The sequence below is a fragment of the Giraffa tippelskirchi genome, chromosome 6 (assembly GCF_054371585.1).
Source record: "Giraffa tippelskirchi isolate mGirTip1 chromosome 6, T2T-mGirTip1v1.2.pri, whole genome shotgun sequence".
In the NCBI taxonomy this organism is placed as follows: Eukaryota; Metazoa; Chordata; class Mammalia; order Artiodactyla; family Giraffidae; genus Giraffa; species Giraffa tippelskirchi.
Genome location: NC_137280.1, coordinates 27,278,190 through 27,302,943, shown reverse-complemented (window position 1 = coordinate 27,302,943; position 24,754 = coordinate 27,278,190). Strand labels below are relative to the sequence as shown.

The window sequence follows — 24,754 nt, the reverse complement described above, 5'->3', positions numbered from 1 at the left end:
TAACAAAATTATCAAGCAAACAACAATCTGAGAAAAATGGGATTTGGACATCTCTATAAGGGATATCTGGTTTTAGTTATTGGAAATTCATTACCTCATAAAGCTGTACTGTTGTCATAATGGACAACTCCATCTAATTTAAAGTTCTTCTGAACACTGAGTCTGTATCTTCTCTTTTTTAAGGCTTTTACTTGACTCCCATTTGATTTTCTGTCGTAATGATCTTCAACCATTTACTTAATTCTCCTACACCTCTCTGTATGCCAAACAACATTCACAACTTTCCCAGAATACTACTGGCAAATTACATTAGTTTTCTGTGACTTCTGTAACAAAGCATGAACTCAAAAGTTTAAAACAACTGAAATTTATTCTTTCACGGTACTGGAAGCTGGAAGTCCCAAATCAGCCTTACTGCACTGAAACAGCAGTGCTGAGAGGACTGCACTCCTGCCACCCTCCACCTCCCCTCTGCTCAAGCTCCAGGGGAGAGTCTTTTCCTTGCCTCTTCCAGTTCCTGGTAGCTGCCATCATTCCTTGGCTTCTGACTTGTTCAGTCACTAAGTCACGTGTGACTCTTTGTGACCCCATGGACTGCAGGACGCCAGGCTTCCCTGTCCTTCACTGTCTCCCTGAATTTGCTCAAACTCATGTCCGTTGAGTCAGTGATGCCATCCAACCATCTCATCCTCTGTCATCCCCTTCTCCTCTGACTACATCCCTTCAATTTCTGCTTCTGTGATCACATTGCATTCTCTTCTTCTGTCGGTGTCAAATCTTCCTTGACATCTTATAAGATCATCTGTGATTGCCTTTAAGGCTCATTTAAATCATCTAGGATAGTCTCCCTATCTCAAGATATTTAGTTTATTCACATTTGAAAGATTCTTTCCCATAAGAGGCAATATTTACAGGCTCAAGGGATCAGAACCTGATTATTTTGGGGAATCATATTCACATATAAATGTCCAGAATTAAACAGATTTTCTTCCTCTTACAAAGGTAATAAGTTTTCCTGGAGATATCTACATTTTTGTTTTTGCCATCCCTCTGATCTCAAAAACTCAGGGAAAAATATTTTTAAATATTTTCTGTCACTTCCCTCTCCTATTCATATCACACAGAAAGCAGTAATTTCCTCTATAGCAACGCATGTGACATCTAGGTCCCCCTTTCTACCATTCCTGCCTACTAGCCTACTTTATTAATCGTTCTTTGCTTCTCATGTGGGCTACTGGAATCAACATTAAAATTGTCTTTTCATTTTTATTTTCTTTATTAATTGCAGTAGTTCTGTACTTAAACCATAGTCCTGATTAGACTCCTTCAATTCACCTTCTAAAACCTTCAATGAAATCCTCCTCAATTGCATAATTATTATGCTGGTATTCAGTCTCTATAGCCCTTCTCTCTTTCTTTCCCTTAACTAAGATACATTAAATCCTCAGTTCGTTCTAGGCACTATTCTAAAGTAAAATTACTTTATTTTTTACACAAATCTATAAATAGGTGCTTTATTCAGTGATTAATGTAAGAAATCTACGGCACAGAGAGATTAACAATTCTTTTAGAGTTACATGCTATGGAGTAGAGGGAACCAGGAAGTTTCAAACCCCAGAATTCTAATATTTCTTGTACTTATCCATTAATCTCTATTCTTTCTTTTTTCTACTTTTTCTGACTTTTTTACATATTTTCTCCTATGTAAATACCCTTCACTGTGGCTAAATTTGATTACTGATGGTTCACTAAATCTACCCCATGGCTGTCTCTTCTACATTTTTACTAACTCAGTAACTTCTTTCAGTGCAGAACCTCTCAGTACATTTTGCTTATTTCAAATGTCAGCTCCTACAAAAATATTTACTTCTATTTTCTTTTTCTTGTGTATTTAAAACCAATGTGACTTTTTCTTTTTTTGACTTGAAAAGAAGGAAAAGTCAGGTATAAAGAGAGAATTGACCATTTTTTAAGGAGTTGGTGATTATATTGCAGTCATACAGTTTTAATTCCAGTCTTCCTCCTGTCCTGGAACATTGCCATTCGTCCTAATGCCTGTCACACAGGCAGGGTATCTGTTGCCATGTGGCGCTCACCTCTGGAAAAGAGGCATAAGCATTTATTTGAATGGAAGAATGGTGATGGCCTATTTTGTAGTTAAGAAAATTTTTAATGAATGCAATTGTTAGAAGTATTTTGTAGATGAGTGAAATGCTTACATTTATAACAGACCTTAGCTAAATAAAAATAAATTTATTTGAATAAGACTATTCCTTTACCTCCTCCTAAACTATAAAATATGTAATAAACAAAGAAAAATAGATAACGTCCATAGTTGTGGGGTTCTGTGGATTCTTGCAAAAATTCAAGCTGTGCCAAGTGATGTGCAACAAAGTAACACATGCCTCTTTCTTTAAATAAAATTTAATGGACCTGAGAGAATTATACACAGCATTTCCCTTATCAACTTTGTGAATCTTCACAGTGATTTAGTTATTATGATGCTGTTTATAAAAATATAGTCATTTATAAAACTAATCTTTAAAAGACATATCCAAATCAGTTATAAAGTATTATTTTTGGTTATTCATATGAAATATATAAAAAATGTACATAGGGGATTATTATGTTAATTTGTAAAAATAAAATAAAAACAAAATTTAACAAAGGTTATACAAAGTAAAACATAATAAAATGTATCTAGGATAAACCTAGTTCAAAAAGCATATATATTATAGTCTTATATGGTGCTCTGTGTGGACCAGAAATCTGCTTATATCCTAATCGGTAAAGCAGATGAGAAAACTCAGTACACAAGAATCAAACATTCTAAAACAAACAAAACAAAAATTAATCAATTGTTTGGAACATGGCTTAATGCAGAGTCTAGGCACTAAGACATTGGATTAACACAATAAGGTGGTGACGGACATTCTCAATGCTGTAACAATAGTGAGCACTGCTAGATGCCTCAGAGGCTTTTATTATAAAAGTCAGTGTATGTATACCAGTGCCATAAAGGCAATGGTTGTTTCTATTAAAATCCTTCCATCGAGAGCCACAATGATATGGTCCAGGCTTTGAGCTCTCTCTGATGAGTGGACTATAGTATATGCATCGCATTAGAAGTATGTGTTCTTACAGATAATTATTATTTCATAGGTGCAAGTTGTCAGCTTTGCTACAGAACATAATTGGGATTCTCTGGACTTTTATGATGGGGGAGACAACAATGCCCCAAGACTTGGAAGTTATTCAGGTAAATACGAGAACTAAGTTTAATTAAAATACATTATAATTAGGAATGTAAAATCTCTCTCCCTCTCTCTCTAAAGCACTCCCTAGATCTCTGACTTGGTGGTTTTAATTTTGCTTTTTACAAACTATATGCAAAGAACTAAACTACAAGGTAGAAGTTTTAAAGGCTTTAAAGGCAATGAAATTGAAATTGCTATTTAAAACCTTACTATACAGTGTTATTGTATTTGTTTAATTATTTATTGATGCTTTTTGTGTTAATAGTAATATTTTAAACTGAGCCTTGGCTCAGGAATAGTATATATGCTCCTCTCCCTTAAAAAAAAGGATGAGAAGTAATAGTTAAAAATTAGACAATGCTCGAAAATTATAATATGTTCACTTGACAGAATGTTATGCAGCCATTAAAACAATTATAGAGATTATGTAACAACATGGTAAGTGCTACAAGGTACTGTTTTATGAGAATAAAGAGAACAAGAAATTAATTCTATGAAATTAATTAAATTATATAAAATTCATACTATACACATATGTACCAAGGCCAGAAGATTTTATAATTTGGTATTGTTTATGAGCGTAGTTTGTGAATTAATCTAACAGCTTCTTACAACATATTTAGGGTGAAATGAAGTTTCACTTTAAATTTAACTGTATGTTTTACTTTAATTTTGGTTATAGTGTTTAACTCTAGAAATATAAACATAGCTAAACTATAAAGTTACATATTTCAGATATAGAGTTTTGAGTGGCATTAAGTTTTTAATAGATTTTAAAATGGAGTATGTTAATCTACTTTTCAGCAACACCATTGAAGAAAGCAAAGAAGAAATATCTAGAGTAAGAGTAATTTGATTTAGGCATTACAAATATTCTAGAAATAGATTTAGAAAGAAATTTTTCTTGGAAAAAGTGTATGAATTTTTATGTGTATGCATTTGTCTGTAATAGACTTGGTATAATACTTTCTGAATGATAAGTACAGTAACTAAATGATAAAAAGCGATAAATAATAACAGCTGTTGATTACCAAGTGCTAGCTCTGTGTGAAGCTTGTCATACATTTCCTCATTTGATCTTTCCAGCAGCCCTGGTAGGTGATTGACACTAAAAGAAATTAAGTTGCCCGAGGTTGTACATCTAACGTTAGAATGAGACTGGGACCCAGCTGGTATGACTCCACAGTCAAAGCTCTTAATCACTAAGATCTAAGAGATCAAAGGCAGTCAGAGTGACCTTTGAGTTTCTGTTTACCTCTGTCTTCACTGATTCAGTTAGGATAGTATAAGACAGAGCAAGTTCAGCTGGGTGGGGGGAAACAATTGTGTGTTTTATAATGAATTTCTCCTGGTTTCTCTTATAGAAGACTCAGTGGTTAAGGTTCCTAGTGTTGTGGAAAGTAAGTATGAAGTAACTAGAAAATTACCAAAAAAATGTTGGTAGCACTATCAACTCAGATGCTTGTTGAATTTTATCTTGAGACACAGTTGACAGTTATTTTTACCCTTGCCATTTGATATTGCTTGAGTTGTAATCTTAAGGATCTTAAACTATTAATGTCATATAGTCAAAAAGTAATTGGTTCAAGCAGATATTTTCAATTCAATAATTGAATAAATTAAAGTTGATTTCCTATAGAAGTTCAGAAGAACAAGATTATAAAGCATTTGCTAAGAGACAAGGCTAGCACTAGTTCATAATTGGCATTTTTTTAATGCTAACAACCAGCTTTGCTGTCAGTGTAAGAAACATCAAGGTACTTCACCTGATATAGAAAAAAGTGTATGTATTTAAATATCACAATAAAAGGTGATAAGTGAATATTTCTTTAAACCCATATAAAATCTTGTTATTATTTCATGAAAACACATGCAAATGTTAAAACTAAATTTATTATCTTGTACATGAATTATTGAAATACACATGAAATTCCAAATATTTATTTTAGGTGACTAGTAACATTTTCTGCTTTTCATCAGCTTTGTTTGCTGTTACCTATTTTAGGGAGCCGTCTAATGTGCTCTCAAAGGTCTGTCTCCTTGGAGATAGTCAAGAACAGGAATATGAAAGACAAATATGTGAGGAACATTTTTATTTAAAAATTCTTATAAAACATTTTAATAATATACAATTTCAGTGATAACTTGTTGGCTGATTAATAGTTAACTTAGTTTTATTATATTACTTATTATGTGATCACTGAACCACTTTTTCAATTATCATTTCAGGAACAACAATACCCCATCTTTTGAATAGTACATCTAATAATCTGTATCTGAATTTTCAATCAGACATCAGTGTTTCTGCTGCAGGATTTCACCTTGAATACACAGGTAAGTAAAATATTATGTGCTGTTCAAGAAAATTAAGAAAAAATATATTAATTTTAAATATTACTTTTCTGAATATAGAAAGTTAACGGACTTTGTCAAAATAGAACATTGTCATACTTCAAGATTCTGAAGTGTTTATTCAACTACAAAACTATATGTATAAAGTTCTGATGATTTTCATCAGAATTTACAGGTATTTTCTTTTTTTTTAATTGTAAATGCACTTAACATAAGATTTGCCTTCTTAACAAAAACCTTAAATGCACAGTACAGTAGTGTTAACTATAGGCACTGTGTTGTACAGCAGATTTCTAGAACTTGACTCACCTTGCTGAAGTGAAACCAAGTGACCAACAGCTCCTTATCTCTCCCTCCTCTCAGCCGTTAGAAACCGTTAGAAACCGTTTTATCTTCATGTCTAATGAATTTGACTATTCTAGATACTCTGTATAAGTGGTATCATGTAGTATTTGTCCTTCTGTGTCCGGCTTATTTCAGTTTTTCTTACTAAAGAGACTCACCTTTCCATCTTGAGTATTCTTGTCTCGCTCATCAAATATTAGTTGACTGTATATGCAAGGGTTTATTTCTGGGCTCTTGATTCTATTACATTGGTCTATGTGTGCATTTTTATGCCAGTACCATACTATTTAGGTTACAGTATCTTTGTAATGCAATTTGAAATTAAAGAGAATGATATTTCTAGTTTTGTTCCTTCTCGGGATTGCTTTGGATGTTTGGAGACTTTTGTGGTCCCATATGGAGCTTCCCTGGTGGCTTTGACTACAAAGAGTCTGCCTGCGATGTGGAGACCAAGGTTCAACCCCTGTATCGGGAAGATGCACTTGCAAGGGAATGGTTACCACTCCAGTATTCTTGCCTGGAGAATTCCAGAGGCAGAAAACCCTGAGGACACAAAGAGTTGGACATGACTAATGCTTTCACTTTCATGAATTTTAAGCTTTTTTTTTTTTTTCTATTTATTTGAAAAAAAAATCCCGTTGGAATTTTGGTACGGATTGCATTGATTCTATAGATGGCTTTGGGCAGTATGGGCACTTTGACAATACTAGTTCTCCATATTCAGTTCAGTTCAGTTTAGTCGCTCAGTCATTTCCAACTCTTTCTGACCCCATGGTGTGCAGCACGCTAGGCCTCCCTGTCCATCAACAACTCCCAGAGTTTACTCAAATTCATGTCCATTGAGTTAGTGATGCCATCCAGCCATCTCATCCTCAGCCGTCCCCTTCTCCTCCCACTTTCAATCTTTCCCAGCATGAGGGTCTTTTCAAATGAGTCAGTTCTTCCCATCAGGTGGCCAGAGTATTGGAGTTTCAGCTTCAGCATCAGTCTTTCCAATGAATATTCAGAACTGATTTCCTTTAGGATGGACTGGTTGGATCTCCTTGCAGTCCAAGGGACTCTCAAGAGTCTTCTCCAACACCACAGTTCAAAAGCATCAATTCTTTAGCATTCATCTTTCTTTATAGTCCAACTCTCAGATCCATATATAACTATTGGAAAAACCATCAGTTTGACTAGGCAGACCTTTATTGGCAAAGTAATGTCTCTGCTTTTTAATATGCTGTCTGGGTTGGGCATAACTTTCCTTCCAAGGAACAAGCATCTTTTAATGTCATGGCTTCAATCACCATCTGCAGTGATTTTGGAGCCCAAGAAAATAAAGACTGTCACTGTTTCCATTGTTTCCCCATCTATTTGCCATGAAGTGATGGGACCGGATGCCATGATCTTAGTTTTCTGAATGTTGAGTTTTAAGCCAACGTTTTCACTCTCCTCTTTCACTTTGATCAAGAGGCTCTTTAGTTTTTCTTTGCTTTCTGCCATAATGTGGTGTCATTTGCATATCTGAGGTTATTGATATTTCTCCTGGCATTTGATTTCAGGTTGTACTTCATTCAACCCAGCATTTCTCATGATGTATTCTGCATATAAGTTAAATATCTCCTTAATGGGGAAATATTTTGTTTGTGGTAACCTAAGAATCTGTCCACTTGTGGGGGCAGATTATATTAACTAGACATTTAACATTTTAAAGAACTTCCTTATGTATGCTGCTGCTGCTAAGTCGCTTCAGTCGTGTCCAACTCTGTGCGACCCCATAGACGGCAGCCCACCAGGCTCCGCCGTCCCTGGGATTCTCCAGGCAAGAATACTGGAGTGGGTTGCCATTTCCTTCTCCAGTGCATGAAAGGGTAAAGTGAAAGTGAAGTCGTTCAGTCATGTCCGACTCTTAGCGACCCCATGGACTGTAGCCACCAGGCTCCTCCATCCATGGGATTTTCCAGGCAAGAGTACTGGAGTGGGGTGCCATTGCCTTCTCTGTATGCAGAAACCTCCAAAATCGCTGGTTGAGATATAAGAAAATAGTAACCTCTGTAAGAGAAAACTGTATATTTTAAATGAATAGAAACAGGACCTTTAAGAAAATTTTTTAAAAATTAGTTTCAATATTTAGAAAAAGCAGAATACTTAACCAGTAGGGTACTGGAAAAAATAATGTTGTTTGTGTTGTCTGTGTGTGTATGTGCACATGTGCGTGCTTGTGTGTGTGTGTGTGCATTACAAATAAGGTAGGTCTATTAACTTTTCTGCATTGAGAAGACTCCCATTTTACTGCACATCTTTGGTATTTCACTTCTGACAATCCCTGAAATAAAAGTTCTGCCCACAGGGTAACATAAGGAAGTAATCACATTGGGGAAATAACAGTCTCATAATCACACTATGAATACCAACAACAGATGCAAAAGACATTAACATTTGCTATAAAAAGGACAGATTTTGTGTTTTCTTTCTTTTTAACCAAGAAAGTAGGCTCTTTCTAAATTCCTAAAGGAATATTTGAAGTTTTAAAGATTTCAGGAAACATGGCAGGTGTTCTATCTTGGGAAAAGGAAATTTGGCTGAGATTCCTTCTAGCAAGCGAATATTTTCTCTGTCTGATTTTCCTACTCACTCATGAGGTTTTTCAGGGGGGGAAAAAAACAATCTCGATTATCTGATGGCACACGATATTAGACAGATAGGCCTTGTTTTGTATTTACTTAAAAGGGAAATGCTGACAAGTGGCTGATTTTTTTTTTTTTAATTTATTTATTTTAGTTGAGGGCTAATTACTTTACAATATTGTAGTGGTTTTTGCCATACATTGACATGAATCAGCCATGGGTTTACATGTGTTCCCCATCCTGAACCCCCTCCTACCTCCCTCCCCATCCCATCCCTCTGGGTCATCCCATTTCCCCAGTCCTGAGTATTTGTCTCATGCATCGAACCTGGAGTGGTGTTCTGTTTCACATATGTTAATATACATGTTTCAATGCTATTCTCTCAGAACGTCCCCCCCTCACCTTCTCCCTCAGAGTCCATAAGACTGTTCTATGCATCTGTGTCTCTTATTCTGTCTTGCATGTAGGGTTATCATTACCATTTTTCAAATTCCATATATATGCATTAGTATACTGTATTGGTGTTTTTCTTTCTGGCTTACTTCACTCTGTATAATGGGCTCCAGTTTCATCCATCTCAATAGAACTGATTCAAATGTGTTCTTTTTAATGGCTGAGTAATATTCCATTGTGTATATGTACCAGAGCTTGTCATATAGTACACTTTTGCTCCTTTAACTTGGGATCATGCAATTTTAACTTTGAATTGTGTTATTATGATTATGATCATACAAATCTGATACTCCTTCTGCTCAACTTATCATTCTCATGCCTTAGTCTCATTAATATTTCTAAAGGCCCACTTTTATCATTTCATATCATTGTTTTCCTGTTATCTACTGAAAAAAGGCAGTAATTAATTCCCTCTCCTAATCTCCTTATTGCCTCCCAAATGTGAGAACAAACTCACTTGTTTATCAAATTTTTATTGAATAGCTGCTAGATGTTAGGTATACTTTCTAAATGTAAGTGCTACATGTTTGTATCAGATCCAGTCCTAAAAAAACAAAGCTTCAGACTAACTGAAAACAAGGACATGCAAACAGCAATAATTGCAAAATTACAGTGTAAACACTGTAAGTATAGTTTATGTAAGTTGATGCTTCTCTGATAATTGTACACTACAGTTATCTCAAAGTCTTATTGAAAATCCAGATGAGACTCCACCCCAATAGATCAAGTCAGTCTTTATGAGATTCAGCAAACCATGTGTACTTTCACCAACCTCCCAAGGTTACTCTCACAATGGCTAAAGTATGATATCATATGTACTGTAGATGATGACACAGAGAAGGTAGTGATCAGAACTCTTAGGGGTTACTCGTGGTAGAGTCAGGGAAGACTTCACCAAAGGACAAATCTAGGTGATTTTTTTTTGCAGGTAACAATTAAAGTATAACTATGGAAATAGCTTGGCACTTTTAAGGGACCTCCTAGAATGTGAAAATGTTAATTGCTTATCTGGTCTGACTCTTTGCAACCCCATGTACTGTAGCCCTCCAGGCTCCTCAGTCCATGGGATTTTCCAGGCAAGAGTACTGAAGTGGGTTGCCTTGCCCTTCTCCAGGGGTTCTTCCTGACCCAGGAATTGAACCTAGGTCTCCAGCATTGCAGGCAGATTCTTTATTGTTTGAACCATGAGGGAAGCCCTTCCAAGAATGTAGGCAGATATAAGATAATTTATGCTGGAATCAGACTTAGGTTTCTGTCTTGGCACTGCCATTGATGGCCTTGTGACTTAGGTGATTTCTAAGGTTCCCTAAGAACCCAGTTTCCTCACCTGTAATATGTGATAATAGTAGCATGTAACTTGAAAGACTGTGTCAGAGTTCAATGAGATCATCCATACAAAGTGTTTCTCATAGGACCAGGTACATAGCAAACCCGCAGTAGATATCATACTTTTCTAATGATGAGATGAATCCACATGACTCGAGTTGTTGTGGAAGATTAGATTCAGGAGATGACAGACAAGTTTATTTTGCAGAAAGAAGAGATCTATTGAAGGGGTTTCAGTTTGAGGAATAAGATAATCAGTTTTGAATTTTCAAGTCCCTTTTATTTTAAAAAGTGATGAATGCATTGCAGGAAGAGAATATGCTAAAGAAAGAAGTAGCAATGATTCAAATGAAAAACTGTGAAGATGGTTATTGTGGTTTTGTAAATGAAATGTTTAAAGATGCAGGGAATAAGCACGTAAAATTGAAAGATTTATGGACAGTTCGGTGTTAGAGATGAGAAAGAGAGAGGTGTAGAGGATGATTATCATGTGTTGGTGTTTCGATTTTTACTTTAGATCGTATCACTTTGTATATGATCATAGTTTTGCTTTACTTCTTTGGCAAGCTGATTAATTTTTTAGACTTTTTGTTTGATTTTTAGAATTAGACATGGAATTAAATAAAGATCAACATAAGTACTTTCATTTATCTGTAATATTAGACAGCACACTTTGTAGTGGAATCTAGGAACCAAAAATGCTTCCTAATTTAACTAATGATAGTACCAGTTTAGGGGAAGGCAATAGCACCCCACTCCAGTATTCTTACCAGGAAAATCCCATGGATGGAGGAGCCTGGTGGGCTGTAGTCCACAGGGTCACTAAGAGTCGGACACGACTGAGCGACTTCACTTTCACTTTTCACATTCATGCATTAGAGAAGGAAATGGCAACCCACTCCAGTGTTCTTGCCTGGAGAATCCCAGGGACGGCGGAGCCTGGTGGGCTGCCAGGGTCGCAAATAGTCGGACATAACTGAAGTGACGTAGCAGCAGCAGTATCAGTTTAGGGATAAGCTTTCGAGAATGAAATTCACTCATGTTTGCTTTGGCTATTCAGGGTCTTTTGTGTTTCCATACAAATGGAAACCAGGAATAAAACTACCATATGGTGCAGCAATCCCACTACTGGACATATACTCTGAGAAATCCACCATTCAAAAAGACACATGTACCCCACTGTTCACTGCAGCATTATTTACAATAGCCAGGACATGAAAGCAACCTAAATATCCATTGAGAGATAAATGGATAAAGAAGTTGTACATATATACATATATACAATGGAATATTGTATATATGTACATATATACAATGGAATATTACTCAGCCATAAAAAGGAATGAAATTGGGTCTTTCATAGTGATGTGGGTGAACCTAGAGTCTGCCATACAGAGTGGAAGTAAGTCAGAAAGAGAAAAACAAATACCATATATTAATGCATATATATGGAATCTATAAAAATGGTAGTACAGATTAACCTATTTACAGTGCAAGAATAGAGACACAGATGTAGAGAACAGACTTGTTGACATAGTGGGGGAAGGAGAGAGTGGGACATATTGAAAGAGTAGTGTTGACGTATATACACTACCATGTGTAAAATAGATAGTAAGAAGCTGCTGTATAACACAGGGAGTTCACCTCGGTGCTCTGTGATGACCTAGAGGGGTGGGATAGGGGGTGTGGGGGGATGGAGGCTCAAGAGGAAAGGGATATATGTACATTTATAGCTGATCTACATTGTTGTATATCAGAAATTAACAAAACATTGTAAACCAATTATACTCCAATTAAAAAAAAAGAATGAAACATATGAAAGGTTCATTTGGTGCTACTTGCAACATAAGAAAAAAAATGGTAGATGGATACAACATTTATATGTATGTAATTGTCCAATAATCATTCATCCAATAATCATTCAGTAATCTTTATATTTTATAGTCAGCTTATAAGCCTTCTTAATTTTATCCACAAATTCCTTTTGCCATGTAACATAACATATTTGCAAGTATAACATAATGGTAGCCAAAATCCTGCCTACCATACTGGGACACTGAGTATAGGCCTACTCAACAGACTAAGGATGTTCTGTAGGAATTTTGAAGAGAATTCAGGAGATTCATAAAGAGAAGTTCAGTTTGGGTAAAGATTTTTTTCTGGCGGAAAAGCTGTTAAAAGTTATTGAAGGATTATGTAATCCTTTCTGGAAACTTCTGAATTTAGGATTACACACTTGTCTTCCAAGGTGACTTTGAAAGCTGTTTTCCAAAGGATTAGAAATGGATTAAATGCCTTCTCAAAGTTATTTATTTGCAAGTTAGTATTTAGAGGTTAGACAAACTGTGATAATCAATAAAAAACTGACTATAAATTCAGTGTTCTCTTAATACATATTCCAGATAGGTAATTCAGAAGAAATATTCTGTAGCAGACAAAAATTATTTAGAATCCCATTTTTACATCTATTCTAATCTTTGATTTCCATAGATGGAAAAACGTTTGAATTTGAGTAATAAAATTTCTAGAAAACAGAGATTAATATTTCTACCTTTTGATCTCCAAATACTTTTAAAAATTTTTTCCAGCTTTATTGATAAATAGTTGACATACATCACTGTTTAAGGTATATAAAAAAGGTGGTTCGATTTATATATGTTGTGAAATGATTAACACAATAGGTTTAGTCAACGTCTATCATCTCATATAGATGCAGTAAAAAGAAAGGAAAAAAGAAAGCATTTCCCCTTGTAATGAGAACCTTTAAGATATACTCTCTTAACAAACATATATCATAGAAAAGTGTTAAGTATAGCCATTGTGTCGTATGTTACACCCCTAGTTATAGTACACTTATTTATCTTATAACTGGAAAGTTGTACCTTTTGACTACCTTCATGAGTATATTTATTAGTGTTTCAAACTGTACTCTCTTAGAGGTTGTAGTTGTTCCACAAATCAGGGTAAATTTTCTAAGTTACACACAAAGTGAGATAATAAATATAAATTTGGAAATATTCTCAATTACATTTTTCTGAGATGTTGATATATTCTATTAATTTTATGCTATTAAATTACCTGATGTATAATGAGATAGCTGATATTAATGAAAAGATTTTTTAAAAAATCAGTTTTTCTTTCTGTTAATAACAAAAGAGATTGGACATTGAAGAGAAAGAAGGCAGGCAGAAGACATGATTGCCTTGCAACCTTGGAAGGCCCATCTAAGGCAAATATTTATACCAGAGTTCCAGAGTTTAGAGGATACAGTTTTCTCTGCTCAATCAAGATAAGCTGAAACACTTATTAAAAGATTCTGATTTACGTTTTTCTATTTTCTGATATGAGCAATCATAAATTGACATGAAGCTGCATCATTCTTTGTGTTGGAAATTGTACTGGTGTTCTGGTTTAATAGTCATGTGTAATAGTGTAGTTAGGTATACTAGTGTTCTGTTTTAGTAGTCATGTAAATAGATGTAGATGCTCTGAGTTAGTATATTTTTTCCAACATTGTTCACATTCTTTCTGTTTCCTGATCCACAAGAGCACTAGAAGGTGGGAATCTATTCTTCAGTTTGTGTGTGTGTGTGTATATTTTAAACATATGTGATTCTGGTTATAATTGTATGTCTTGCATAAATGTATTTGTTGCTAGGAAAATGTTCCTAGTGCGTGGAATGCCATTAATTGTATCAGTGTTGGTAGGCTTCCACAAAAAGAACCTGTAGTTTCTAGTTGCTCTGTCACTTGAATTCAAGTCCAGCCTCATCGTTTTGAAATGACCATTTGATTGTAACATGCATATGCAGTTTTCATCATATCTCCTATTTGTGGAGGCACACTTGTAAATCCCACTAATGGAAAATCCAGCACCTTCCCTGGTAGCTCAAACAGCAAAAAGCCTGCCTTCAGTGAAGGAGGCCCAGCTTCGATCCCTGGGTTGGGAAGATCCCGTGGTGAAGGAAATGGCAATCCACTCCAGTATTTTTGCCTGAAAAATCACATGGACGGAGGAACCTGGCAGGCTACAGTCCATGGGGTTGAGAATAGTCGAACATGACTGAGCCTCTTCACTAGCACCTAATGGAAAATCCTAGAGGGACTGTGAGCATCTATAAATCAGTGAACAGTTTTTGGTCTTGAACTTATAAAACGAACTTATTTTAAAAGGGGAAACTATATAGTAATGGTGTTTGAAAATTTAGGGGTGCTCAAGGATCTCAGGATGTAGTCTCTGAGGAAGACAAAGGTAATGTCACCGTAATGAATATTTTTTTCTTCTCCTCCCACACCTGAGATCACTCATTATATCTACTACTAATAATTTTGCTGTAAATCTTATAAAAACTCAAGTGGCCTGAAAACATCTTTCCATCTTGTGCAATAGTTGGAGGGCTAGTCTGAATACCCAAATTATAAAAATAGTTGTAAAATAGTCAATGCTCAGAAATGTATCCATTTAAATGTAATTTATAAATAACAAAAGGTTTCAATTCAACACAATAGTTATTTTATTGCTTTCCTTCCTTGAGCAATATGCTTAAGATATAATGCATTAGGTCTTAAGTTTATTTTTATAACCACAAAAATAGGCTAGTTAGATAATTGATTATTTGTGAAAAAATAGTGACTGTAAGATTAATTATATTTTTACCTAAACTAATTGTCTTGGTCTACTTCATGCATATCATCTTGTAACTATTAATTTTAGAAACACCTCCTGTCCAAGTCAAATTGTTAATGTTTGTCATTTCTAATTTAAATTGCTATTAACCTAGACTATACTACATGCAAATATGTGTAATTGATCTTTATAAACACATTTCACTCCTTAAGCCTATAAGGCCATTCTAGTTTTGGCATAGTTTACTCTTTTAACCAAATTTATTTCATGATCATCTAATTGATTTTTCTTGTCTTTGTGGTATTGATTGAGAGATGGTTCTGAATTAGAGAGTTTCTGAATTCATAAAACATTGTGTTTTTGTAGTTTTAAAGTTTCTCTAGTTATATCTTGAGCCATTATAGTAACACTACTCCTGGTCTCCTGGATTTTCTTATAGAAGCTTCTCATTGTGAGTCAATCACAAAACAGAAGGTACTTAAGTTTGGGGCTTTATGTAAATCTTTATATGTGTTCTTTATATTACTACAGTATTTATGTGAGATCTATTGGTCTTAAACATACAGAGACATACTTTGATGACAGCAACAAAAATATATATCCTTTATCTAGAATCCAAATGGACAACCTAACTTCCATGCTTAAAACCATTCAGTAATGCTAGTTAACATTTTTTGAGGGCATCCTATGTTCCTGAAACTATCTAAGTGTTATACATGTATTGTTTTCTTTATGCATCAAAATATTCATATGAAGTTGGTATAATTTTGCATCTATTTTACAGGTGAGGAAACTGAGACATAGAAATTATCTCAGACTTTACCAAAAAGGCAAGACACTAGTGGAACCAGGATGCACACAGAGTACAGAAGTTTTGTTCTTAATAACTCTGAATTTTACCTCCATTAACCACAGTAGGAAAATACAACCTTCTACATTAATTAAGATTATAAGATTGTTTATACAGTCTATATCCTGTCTCCCTTTTCAGCTTCGTTTTTAACTGCCCTTCCAAAAACACTATAATATGTTTTACAAAAAATACTCCCCTTTTTTTCCATAAAAGAAGGAAAAATAACTTAAAACGTTATCCACTTAACATGCCAGGACAGCATACTCACCTTCCCCTTCATTATTATGAACTGGTAAAATACATTGTTTTTTTAGTACTCACATAGGTTAGTTCCTATGAAATAATTATTTAAATAGAAGACAGCCTTCATATATTGTGATTGTTCTGCTACACTGAATCCATCTTTTAAAACAACCCCATCTCTAGCTCCACCCAGAATTTCTTCAGAGTATGGTTGCTTATGTTGCTAATTGATCTTTGCATTTCCAGCATGTGTGTAACACAGTAAGAGTACACAATCGGTACCAGGAATTGCTCATGTAATTTTAGTCTACAGAATAAAGATAAGTAAAATGAGAAATAGAATCTGGCAGACTAAAATTTGATAGGTAGAATCTATCACTGGGGCTTCCCAGGTGGCTCAGTAGTAAAGAATCTGCTTGCCGATGCAGGAGACGCAGGAAACATGGATTCGATCACTGGGTGAGAAAGAGCCCCTAGAGTAGGAAATGGCAACCCGCTCCAGTATTTCTGCCTGGAAAATTCTGTGGACAGTTCAGTGTTGGAGATGAGAAAGAGAGAGGTATAGAAGATGATTATCATGTTTTGGTGTTTTGATTTTTACTTAATATTGTATCACTTTGTATATGATCATAGTTTTGCTTTACTTCTTTGGCAAGCTGATTAGTTTTTTAGACTTTTTGTTTGAGTTTTAGAACTTAGGCTACAGTCCATGGGGTCACAAGGAGTCGGACATGATTGAGCAACTGAGCGCATACACACACACACACACACATCTATTACTGAGTACTCAGTTTTTCAGAATAATTCTAGGTCAAATGTTAAATAGGTAAACATAAGTAAGAAAAGTTGAGAATCAGGGTAAACATGAGCAAAGCCTGTACCACATATTTCTAAACTTGCACTGCTACTTGTCAGTGACTTTTTTTTTTTTTTAATTTTAATTGGAAGCTAATTACTTTACAATATTGTTGTGGTTTTTGCCATACATTCACATGAATCAGCCATAGGTGTACATGTGTTCCCCATCCTGAACCCCCCTCCCTCTTCCCTCCCAATCCTATCCCTCAGGGTCATCCCAGTGTACCAGCCCTGAGCACCCTGTCTCATGCATGGAACCTGGACTAGCGATCTAATTCACATATGATAATGTACATGTTTCAATGCTCTTCTCTCAAATCATCCCACCCTCACCTTCTCCCACAGAGTCCAACATTCTGTTCCTTACATCTGTGTCTCTTTTGCTGTCTTGCATATAGGGTCATTGTTATGATCTTTCTAAATTCCATAAATATGCATTACTATACTGTATTGGTGTTCTTCTTTCTGACTTACTTCACTCTGTATAATAAGCTCCAGTTTCATCCACCTCATTAGAACTGATTCAAATGCATTCTTTTTAATAGCTGAGTAATATTCCATTGTGTATATGTACAACAGCTTTCTTATCCATTCATTTGCCAATGGACATCTAGGTTGCTTCCATGTCCTGGCTATTGTAAACAGTGCTGCAATGAACATTTCAGTACCTGTGTCTCTTTCAATTCTGGTTTCCTCGGTGTGTATGCCCAGCAGTGGGATTGCTGCGTCGTGTGGCAGTTCTATTTCTAGTTTTTCAAGGAATCTCCACACTGTTCTCCATAGTGGCTGTACTAGTTTGCATTCCCACCAACAGTATAAGAGGGTTCCTTTTTCTCCACACCCTCTCCAGTATTTATTGTTTGTAAACTTTTTGATAGCAGCCATTCTGACCTGTGTGAGATGGTACCTCATTGTGGTTTTGATTTGCATTTTTCTGATAATGAGTGATGTTGAGCATCTTTTCATGTGTTTGTTAGCCATCTGTATGTCTTCTTTGGAGAAATGTCTGTTTTATTCTTTGGCCCATTGTTTGATTGGGTCATTTATTTTTCTGGAATTGAGCTGCAGGAGCTTCTTGTATATTTTTGAGATTAATTCTTTGTCAGTTGCTTCATTTGCTATTATTTTCTCCCATTCTGAAGGCTGTCTTTTCACATTGCTTATGGTTTCCTTCATTGTGCAAAAGCTTTTTAAGTTTAATTAGCTCCCATTTGTTTATTTGTGCTTTTATTTCCATTACTCTGGGAGGTGGGTCATAGAGGATCCTGCTGTGATTTACATCAGAGAGTGTTTTGCCTATGTTTTCCTCTAGGAGTTTTATGCTTTCTGGTCTTACATTTAAATCTTTAATCCATTTTGAGTTTATTTTTGTGTGTGGTGTTAAAAGTGTTATAGTTTCATTCTTTTACGAGTGGTTGACCAGCTTTCCCAGCACCACTTGCTTTTGAAGTCGAAATTGTTCCATCTGAAAAACTTTATTGACAAACATTCACATTACATGTTGTTATTCAGTCACTCAGTCATGTCCAACTCTTTGCAACCCCATGGACTACAGTATGCCAGGCTTCCCTGTCCTTCACTATCTCCTGGAGTTTGCTCAAATTCATGTCCATTGGGTTGGTGATGGTATCTAACCATCTCATCCTCCGGTGCGCTCTACTCCTCCTGCCTTCAATCTTTCCCGGCACCAAGGTCTTTTCCAGTGAGTCGGTGGTTCGTATCAGGTGGCCAAAGTATTGGAGTTTCACTTCAGCATCAGTCCTTCCAATGAATATTTTGGTTTTATTTCCTTTAGGATTGACTAGTTTGATCTCCTTGCTATCCAGGGGACTCCCAAGAGTCTTCTCCAGTACCACAGTTCAAAAACATCCATTCTTTAGCTCTCAGACTTCTTTATGGTCCAACTCTCACATCCATACATGACTAGTGAAAAAACAATAGTTTTGACTGTAAGGACCTTTGTTGGCAAAGTAATGTCTCTGCTTTTTAATATGCTGTCTAGGTTTGTCATAGCTTTTTTTCAAAGGAGCATGCATCTTTTAATTTCATGTCTCCAGTCACCATCTGCAGTGATTTTTGAACCCAAGAAAATAATAATCTGTCACCGCTTCCTCTTTTGCCCTTCTGTTTGCCATGAAGTGATGGGACCGGATGCCATGATCTTAGCTTTTTGAATTTTGAGTTTTAAACCAGCGTTTTCTCCTTCTTCCTCACTCATCAAGAGGCTCTTTAGTACCTCTTCACTTCCTGCCATTAGAGTGGTATCATCTGCATATCTGAGGTTGTTGGTATTTCTTCCAACAATCTTGATTCCAGCTTGTACTTCATTCAGGCAAGCATTTTGCATGATGTACTCTCTATATAAGTTAAATAAACAGAGTTAAAATATACACATACATGTTACATAATAGTATGTGACAAATTTTGTTCAGTAGATTAGTTAATACAAGGTACATTCTGTTGAAAAAGTCTGTATACTTACCATTCCTGATTTCTCCAAGCCCAGCTCATATTGAATTCATCCTTTATCACCAACTTCTACATTATTCTCAAACCATTATCTTATAATGATAAATATTAAATGCCTTATAATGATAATGCCAAGTGATAATTCTAACATATTTTTAAAAATCATTAAATGTGGTGTAAACCTAGAAATAATAGTTATTTTGTATCCATTATTTAGAGAACAATTTTAAATTGAAGACCTGCATATCTTTAAAATAAGATTTTCACTATCATTGCATATAAGCATTGGTCCAAAGACATATGGTTCAGTTCCTGTTGATTTCTCTCGCATGCGTGCTAAGTCACTTCAGTCATGTACGATTCTTTGCAGCCCTATGGACTGTAGCCCGCCAGGCTTCTCTGTCCACGGGGGATTCTCCAGGCAAGAATAATGGAGTGGGTTGCCATGCCCTCCTCCAGGGGATCTTCCTGACCCAGGGATCGAACCTGTGTATCTCAAGTCTCCTGCATTTGCAGAATATAAATCCAGGATTTTTGGTTATTTTCAATAAATTTGTACATGAGTTGTCATGTCAAATTCATAAAGTATTTTTTTTTCTTTTTACATAACAGGGTTACTGGGAGTCTTAGCAATAATTAAACTTTCTTCTCCCTTTCTCCCTCTCTCATTGCATTAAGGACTCATTAAAATCAGTGTGGAATACTATATATGTGTATATTCAAAATGATCAAATACAAATGTTATGATTTACACCATTTTCTCCTTCAGATTGCTTTGTGAACAAAGTTGGAAAGAATATTTTTGTTTATAAATAAATTTTGTAAATTGAAGGACTAAGGTTTTAATGTTTTCAGCTAGAGTAACTGCCCACAGTAATTTAATTCTGTGCAATTTTTGATGTGGATTTTTCCCTGTATTCATTTCTGTTTGTTTTTGGCTACAGCACCTAATTCATTGAACCAATTCCCATTAAAAAAGTTCACTCAACGAGCATCTTTGATTGCCAAAGACATAATTTTACAAAATTTATATGCAAAAAGATGAAAATGACTCAATATGTTGATTGACTAGGCTTAGTTAATCAGGAGAGAGCTGTTTGAAACATTTTACAAATACCTTTACTTTGTTGATTCCTGCAAATAAGCTACTGGTATTGTTACTTAGAAAGCAATGAAAAATAATAAAAAAGACACTTTTAAACTACTGAGTTTAATCACTCAGTTTTGTAAATTAATAAATGACTTAAAATATGAACTGCAGTTTTTTAAAGATATTTGTTTTATATTCTTTAGTGCATGTAAAATAATTGAATGCAAAAAAAAAATGAGAGAGGTTGTCAATATATGACTTCTCTTTCTTATCTAATTACTTCATTACCTTATTTCCTTCCCCGAGACAATCTTATTAAACAGATTAGAGGGTCAAACTCAAACTTTTTCTAGGAAAATAGAAGGCAATATGTTTTTACACCACCAAATTCTCTACTAATTCTAATTTATTTACTAAATTTTGTTGTTGTTATTCAGTCACTCAGTCATGTCTGACTCTTTGCAACTCCATGGACTATAGCACGCCAGGCTTCCCTGTCCTTGACTGTCTCCCAGAGTTTGTTCAAACTCATATCCATTGAGTTGATGATGCCATCCAACCATGTCATCCTCTGTCACCCTCTTCTCCTCCTGCCTTCAATCTTTCCCGGTATCAGAGGAAAGGAAAGATACATCCATCTACTAGATAAGTGATGTTATTATTTGCATTCCATTATATAAGTTTTAGAAATGCAGGAATATATAAGAAAGTGCATAAAAATCACCAATAATTTCATATCAAGAATCTTAAATACTGCTAATATTTCACATATTTCCTTTTGGTCATTTTTCGCTGTGATTATTTGCATATAAAAATTTTTAACATACAAAATTGTTATTGCATAGTCTATAGAGTTTATATCATGTTTTAAAGTTAAAACTCTTTTATAAATATTTTGCTATATCTACATACATGATGTGAAAAAGTCTCTCTTAAAAACAAGACTCATTATTTTGTGGCATCACTGTGCAATATTTTCTTTATTCTCCCAGAGGAGAAAATCAACACTTGGGGAAATTAGTAGTTTTCTATGTATATGATCCTGACTAGAGTACTTGGTAGAAAGAAAAGAGAAATGAACGTGTACTGAATTTAGCCTTCTTAGCAAAAATGATCACATAAATGACCTTAATGGTAAAGGATAATAAATGTACTGTTCAGAACATCCAATATACTACTTTTCCTTGTACTAAAGTAAACTCCAGGAGTTGGTGAGGCCTGGCATGCTGCAGTCCATAGGGTCGCAAAGAGTCGAACATGACTGAGCGACTGAACTGAACTGAAATGAACTGAAAAGGAAAGTGAAATCATATTGACCAGATGTATATGTTTACATAATAACTGTTCTATTTGGTTAATCATTCTTAGAAAGCTTTCTATGAAATCAGATGAATTTAATGTATAAGACCCATTAGGTGGTGTTGAATGAAATGAAAGTAAATGTAACACCATTTTTATCCTGTCTTGGATTTCAAAAGTTATATGGAAAGTGAGACATTAACTCTTAAAATTTTAAAAGTAGGTCACAATTTAATGATAACTTAAGTTTCCTGGTTCTATAAATTCAAGATTATAAAAGATCAAGAAACATGGAGCTTGGCATATGTTTAGAGACCTAGCTAATTGTGGCACCAGCATTGAAATTCTAGTCCACGTGACTTCAGTCTCCTTTAGGACTATCTCAAGTGCATTTCCTAAATGACCAGTTACTCCTCGTCTTTACTACATTACTTTCCAATCTAACCACAACTCTAACAAGTCACTGCTTTTATGTAATTTTCTATCCTTTAATTTGTAGCTACTCTGACCATTATGGTATTAGATAAAGTTTCTTCCATTTGCAGAGAGAGACATTTGTATTTATTAAGAAATATAATAGGATGCACATTCTTTTTTATTCTATTCATTCATCTTCATGAAGAATGTTTACTGAATGTTTCCTTAAGACTGTGTGCTTTAAGCCGCCCTTATGGAATTTATATTCTCAGAAGGGGATAAATATTGAACAACTAATTACATAATTATTCATTATTAATTTATGTCAAATGCAACAAAGATGATGGATAAGGTGGTGTTATGTATGATGGCATCTATCAGAGAGAAATAACATGGTCAAGGAGTGAAAGAATCTATATGATACTGTCATACTTTTTGTTGTTATTCAGTCACTAAGTCATGTCCAACTCTTTGCGACCTCATGAACCACGGCATGCCAGACTTCCCTGTCCTTCACTATCTCCTGGAGTTACTTTCCTGAATCGTTGATACTATCCAACCATTTCATCCTCTGTTGCCGCCTTCTCCTCCTGCCCTAAATCTTTCACAGAATCAGGGTCTTTTCCAATGAGTCAGCTCTTCGCATAAGGTGGCCAAAGTATTGTTATTCTTTAGAATTTAGGTTTTAATGCTTTTTTAATAAATGATTATATACAGTGAATATTTATAATGAGTATACACACACACATACATAAATTTTGGACTGGTGACTGCTTCCTCTCATCCATTCAGATATGTATTGCATGCATGCTAAGTTGCTTCAGACATATTCAACTCTTTGGAACCCTGTGGACTGTAGCCCACTAGGCTCCTCTGTCCGTGGGTTTCTCTGGGCAAGAATACTGGAGTGGGTAGCCATTTCCTCCTCCAGGGGATCTTCCTGACCCAAGGATTGAACCTGGGTCTCTTACCTCTCCTGCGTTGGCGGACAGGTTCTTTACCACTAGCTCCACCTGGGAAACCATCAGATATGTGTTAGATTAGTTCAAAATGTGAACTATAGAGAAATAGATAACAAACATTGGCTTCTATTGAAGATAAAAAGGTTTTCAATAGTAATATATTCACATGTTTAAAATAATGTTTTGGCAAAAACATCAAACAATTTTTGAGCATTTAAATGAATAATTTTGCAGGAACATGGATCAACCTAGGGATTATCATATTAAGTGAAGTAACTCAGAAAAAGACAAATACTGTATGGCACCACTTATATGTAAAACCTAAAATATGACACAAATGAACTTATCTATGAAACAGAAACAGACTCAGACATGGATAACAGACTTGTAGTTGCCAAGAGGGAGGGAGGGTAGGATGGACAGAGTAGCAGTTTGAGGCTTGTAGATGTAAACTATTTTATAAAAAATGGATAAACAATAAGATCCTGATGTATAGCACAGAGAACTGTATTCAATATCCTATAATAAACCATACTGGAAAATAATATTTAAAAGAATATATATATAAATATATATATAATATATATATATATATAATAACTGAATCACTTTGCTATACAGCAGAAATTAATACAACATTGTAAGTCAACTATACTTCAATAAAAAATGCTAAACTAAATGAAACATTTTAGAAAAACGTTTTACTTTTAGTATACTTTTATTTTTTATATTGAAAAATAAGTTGTTAATGTAAAAATAATGGAAGTGTTTTGAATTATAATCTCCATTTCAGAAAAAGGTACCAAGTGATATGAACAAAATAGCAAATTTTTTTTAGTCATTTTACTTAGTATGTTTTACAAATATAATTCCATTTTATTATCAGAGTAAATTATTATTTTTATTTAGCGAATTTCTTTTTAGGAATTTTTACTTGTTTCACAGAAGATGTTTAGGCTGAGAATTAAAGAAGAGTTTAGGTATAATCACACCACTAATTAATGGTTGGTGCCATGAAAATTCAAATAGTTCTGTGGTGCAGTTCCAAAGCACATTGCTCTAACCATATACAGTTAAATCTTGTTCACAGACTATCCTTAATGTCTCAGTGGCCATCAATATTCAATTTTGGTAATTTAGACATTATTTAAGCATTCATCATTTGAAAGTTACATTTTACTGCTAATTATTCTTAGCTATTGGTTTGGATTCCTGTCCTGAACCACAGACTCCTAGCAGTGGGATTAAAATTGGAGACAGATACATGGTTGGTGATGTAGTATCCTTTCAATGTGATCAAGGCTATTCTCTTCAGGTAGGTAATTTTAGCTTTGAATTCCATTACCCTTTCAGAATATTTTAGTAAATTAATGATTAATAATACAGAAGTTATAAAACAATATTGATCTCAGGCTGCATAATTTTACATTATTAAATCAAAAGGTATTCAACTTGCCAATGAGGTATTTGTGAGAGAAATTGCTGGAATGGACTAAATTTGTTTTGTTTGTAAGTAATCAAAAATGATTTTGGAATCAAAATAAACGTTTACTTTTCTCTCTGTTCACATAGGATGTAAAAATTGAACTCCCAG

The 24,754-nt window shown here is 34.8% G+C and overlaps 1 protein-coding gene across 4 annotated transcripts in view; it reads left to right on the top strand.

Annotated features, from left to right (window-relative positions):
• The window catches only part of CSMD3 (CUB and Sushi multiple domains 3), a 1,311,921-nt gene that overhangs the window by 1,139,955 nt on the left and 147,212 nt on the right, over positions 1 to 24,754 (top strand). For all 4 annotated transcript variants that reach the window (XM_081504393.1, XM_081504396.1, XM_081504395.1 and 1 more), the window contains 3 exons: positions 3,163 to 3,259; positions 5,487 to 5,591; positions 24,357 to 24,475. In XM_081504393.1, coding sequence (XP_081360519.1) covers positions 3,163 to 3,259; positions 5,487 to 5,591; positions 24,357 to 24,475 — 321 coding nt within the window. The remainder of the gene's footprint in view (positions 1 to 3,162; positions 3,260 to 5,486; positions 5,592 to 24,356; positions 24,476 to 24,754) is intronic.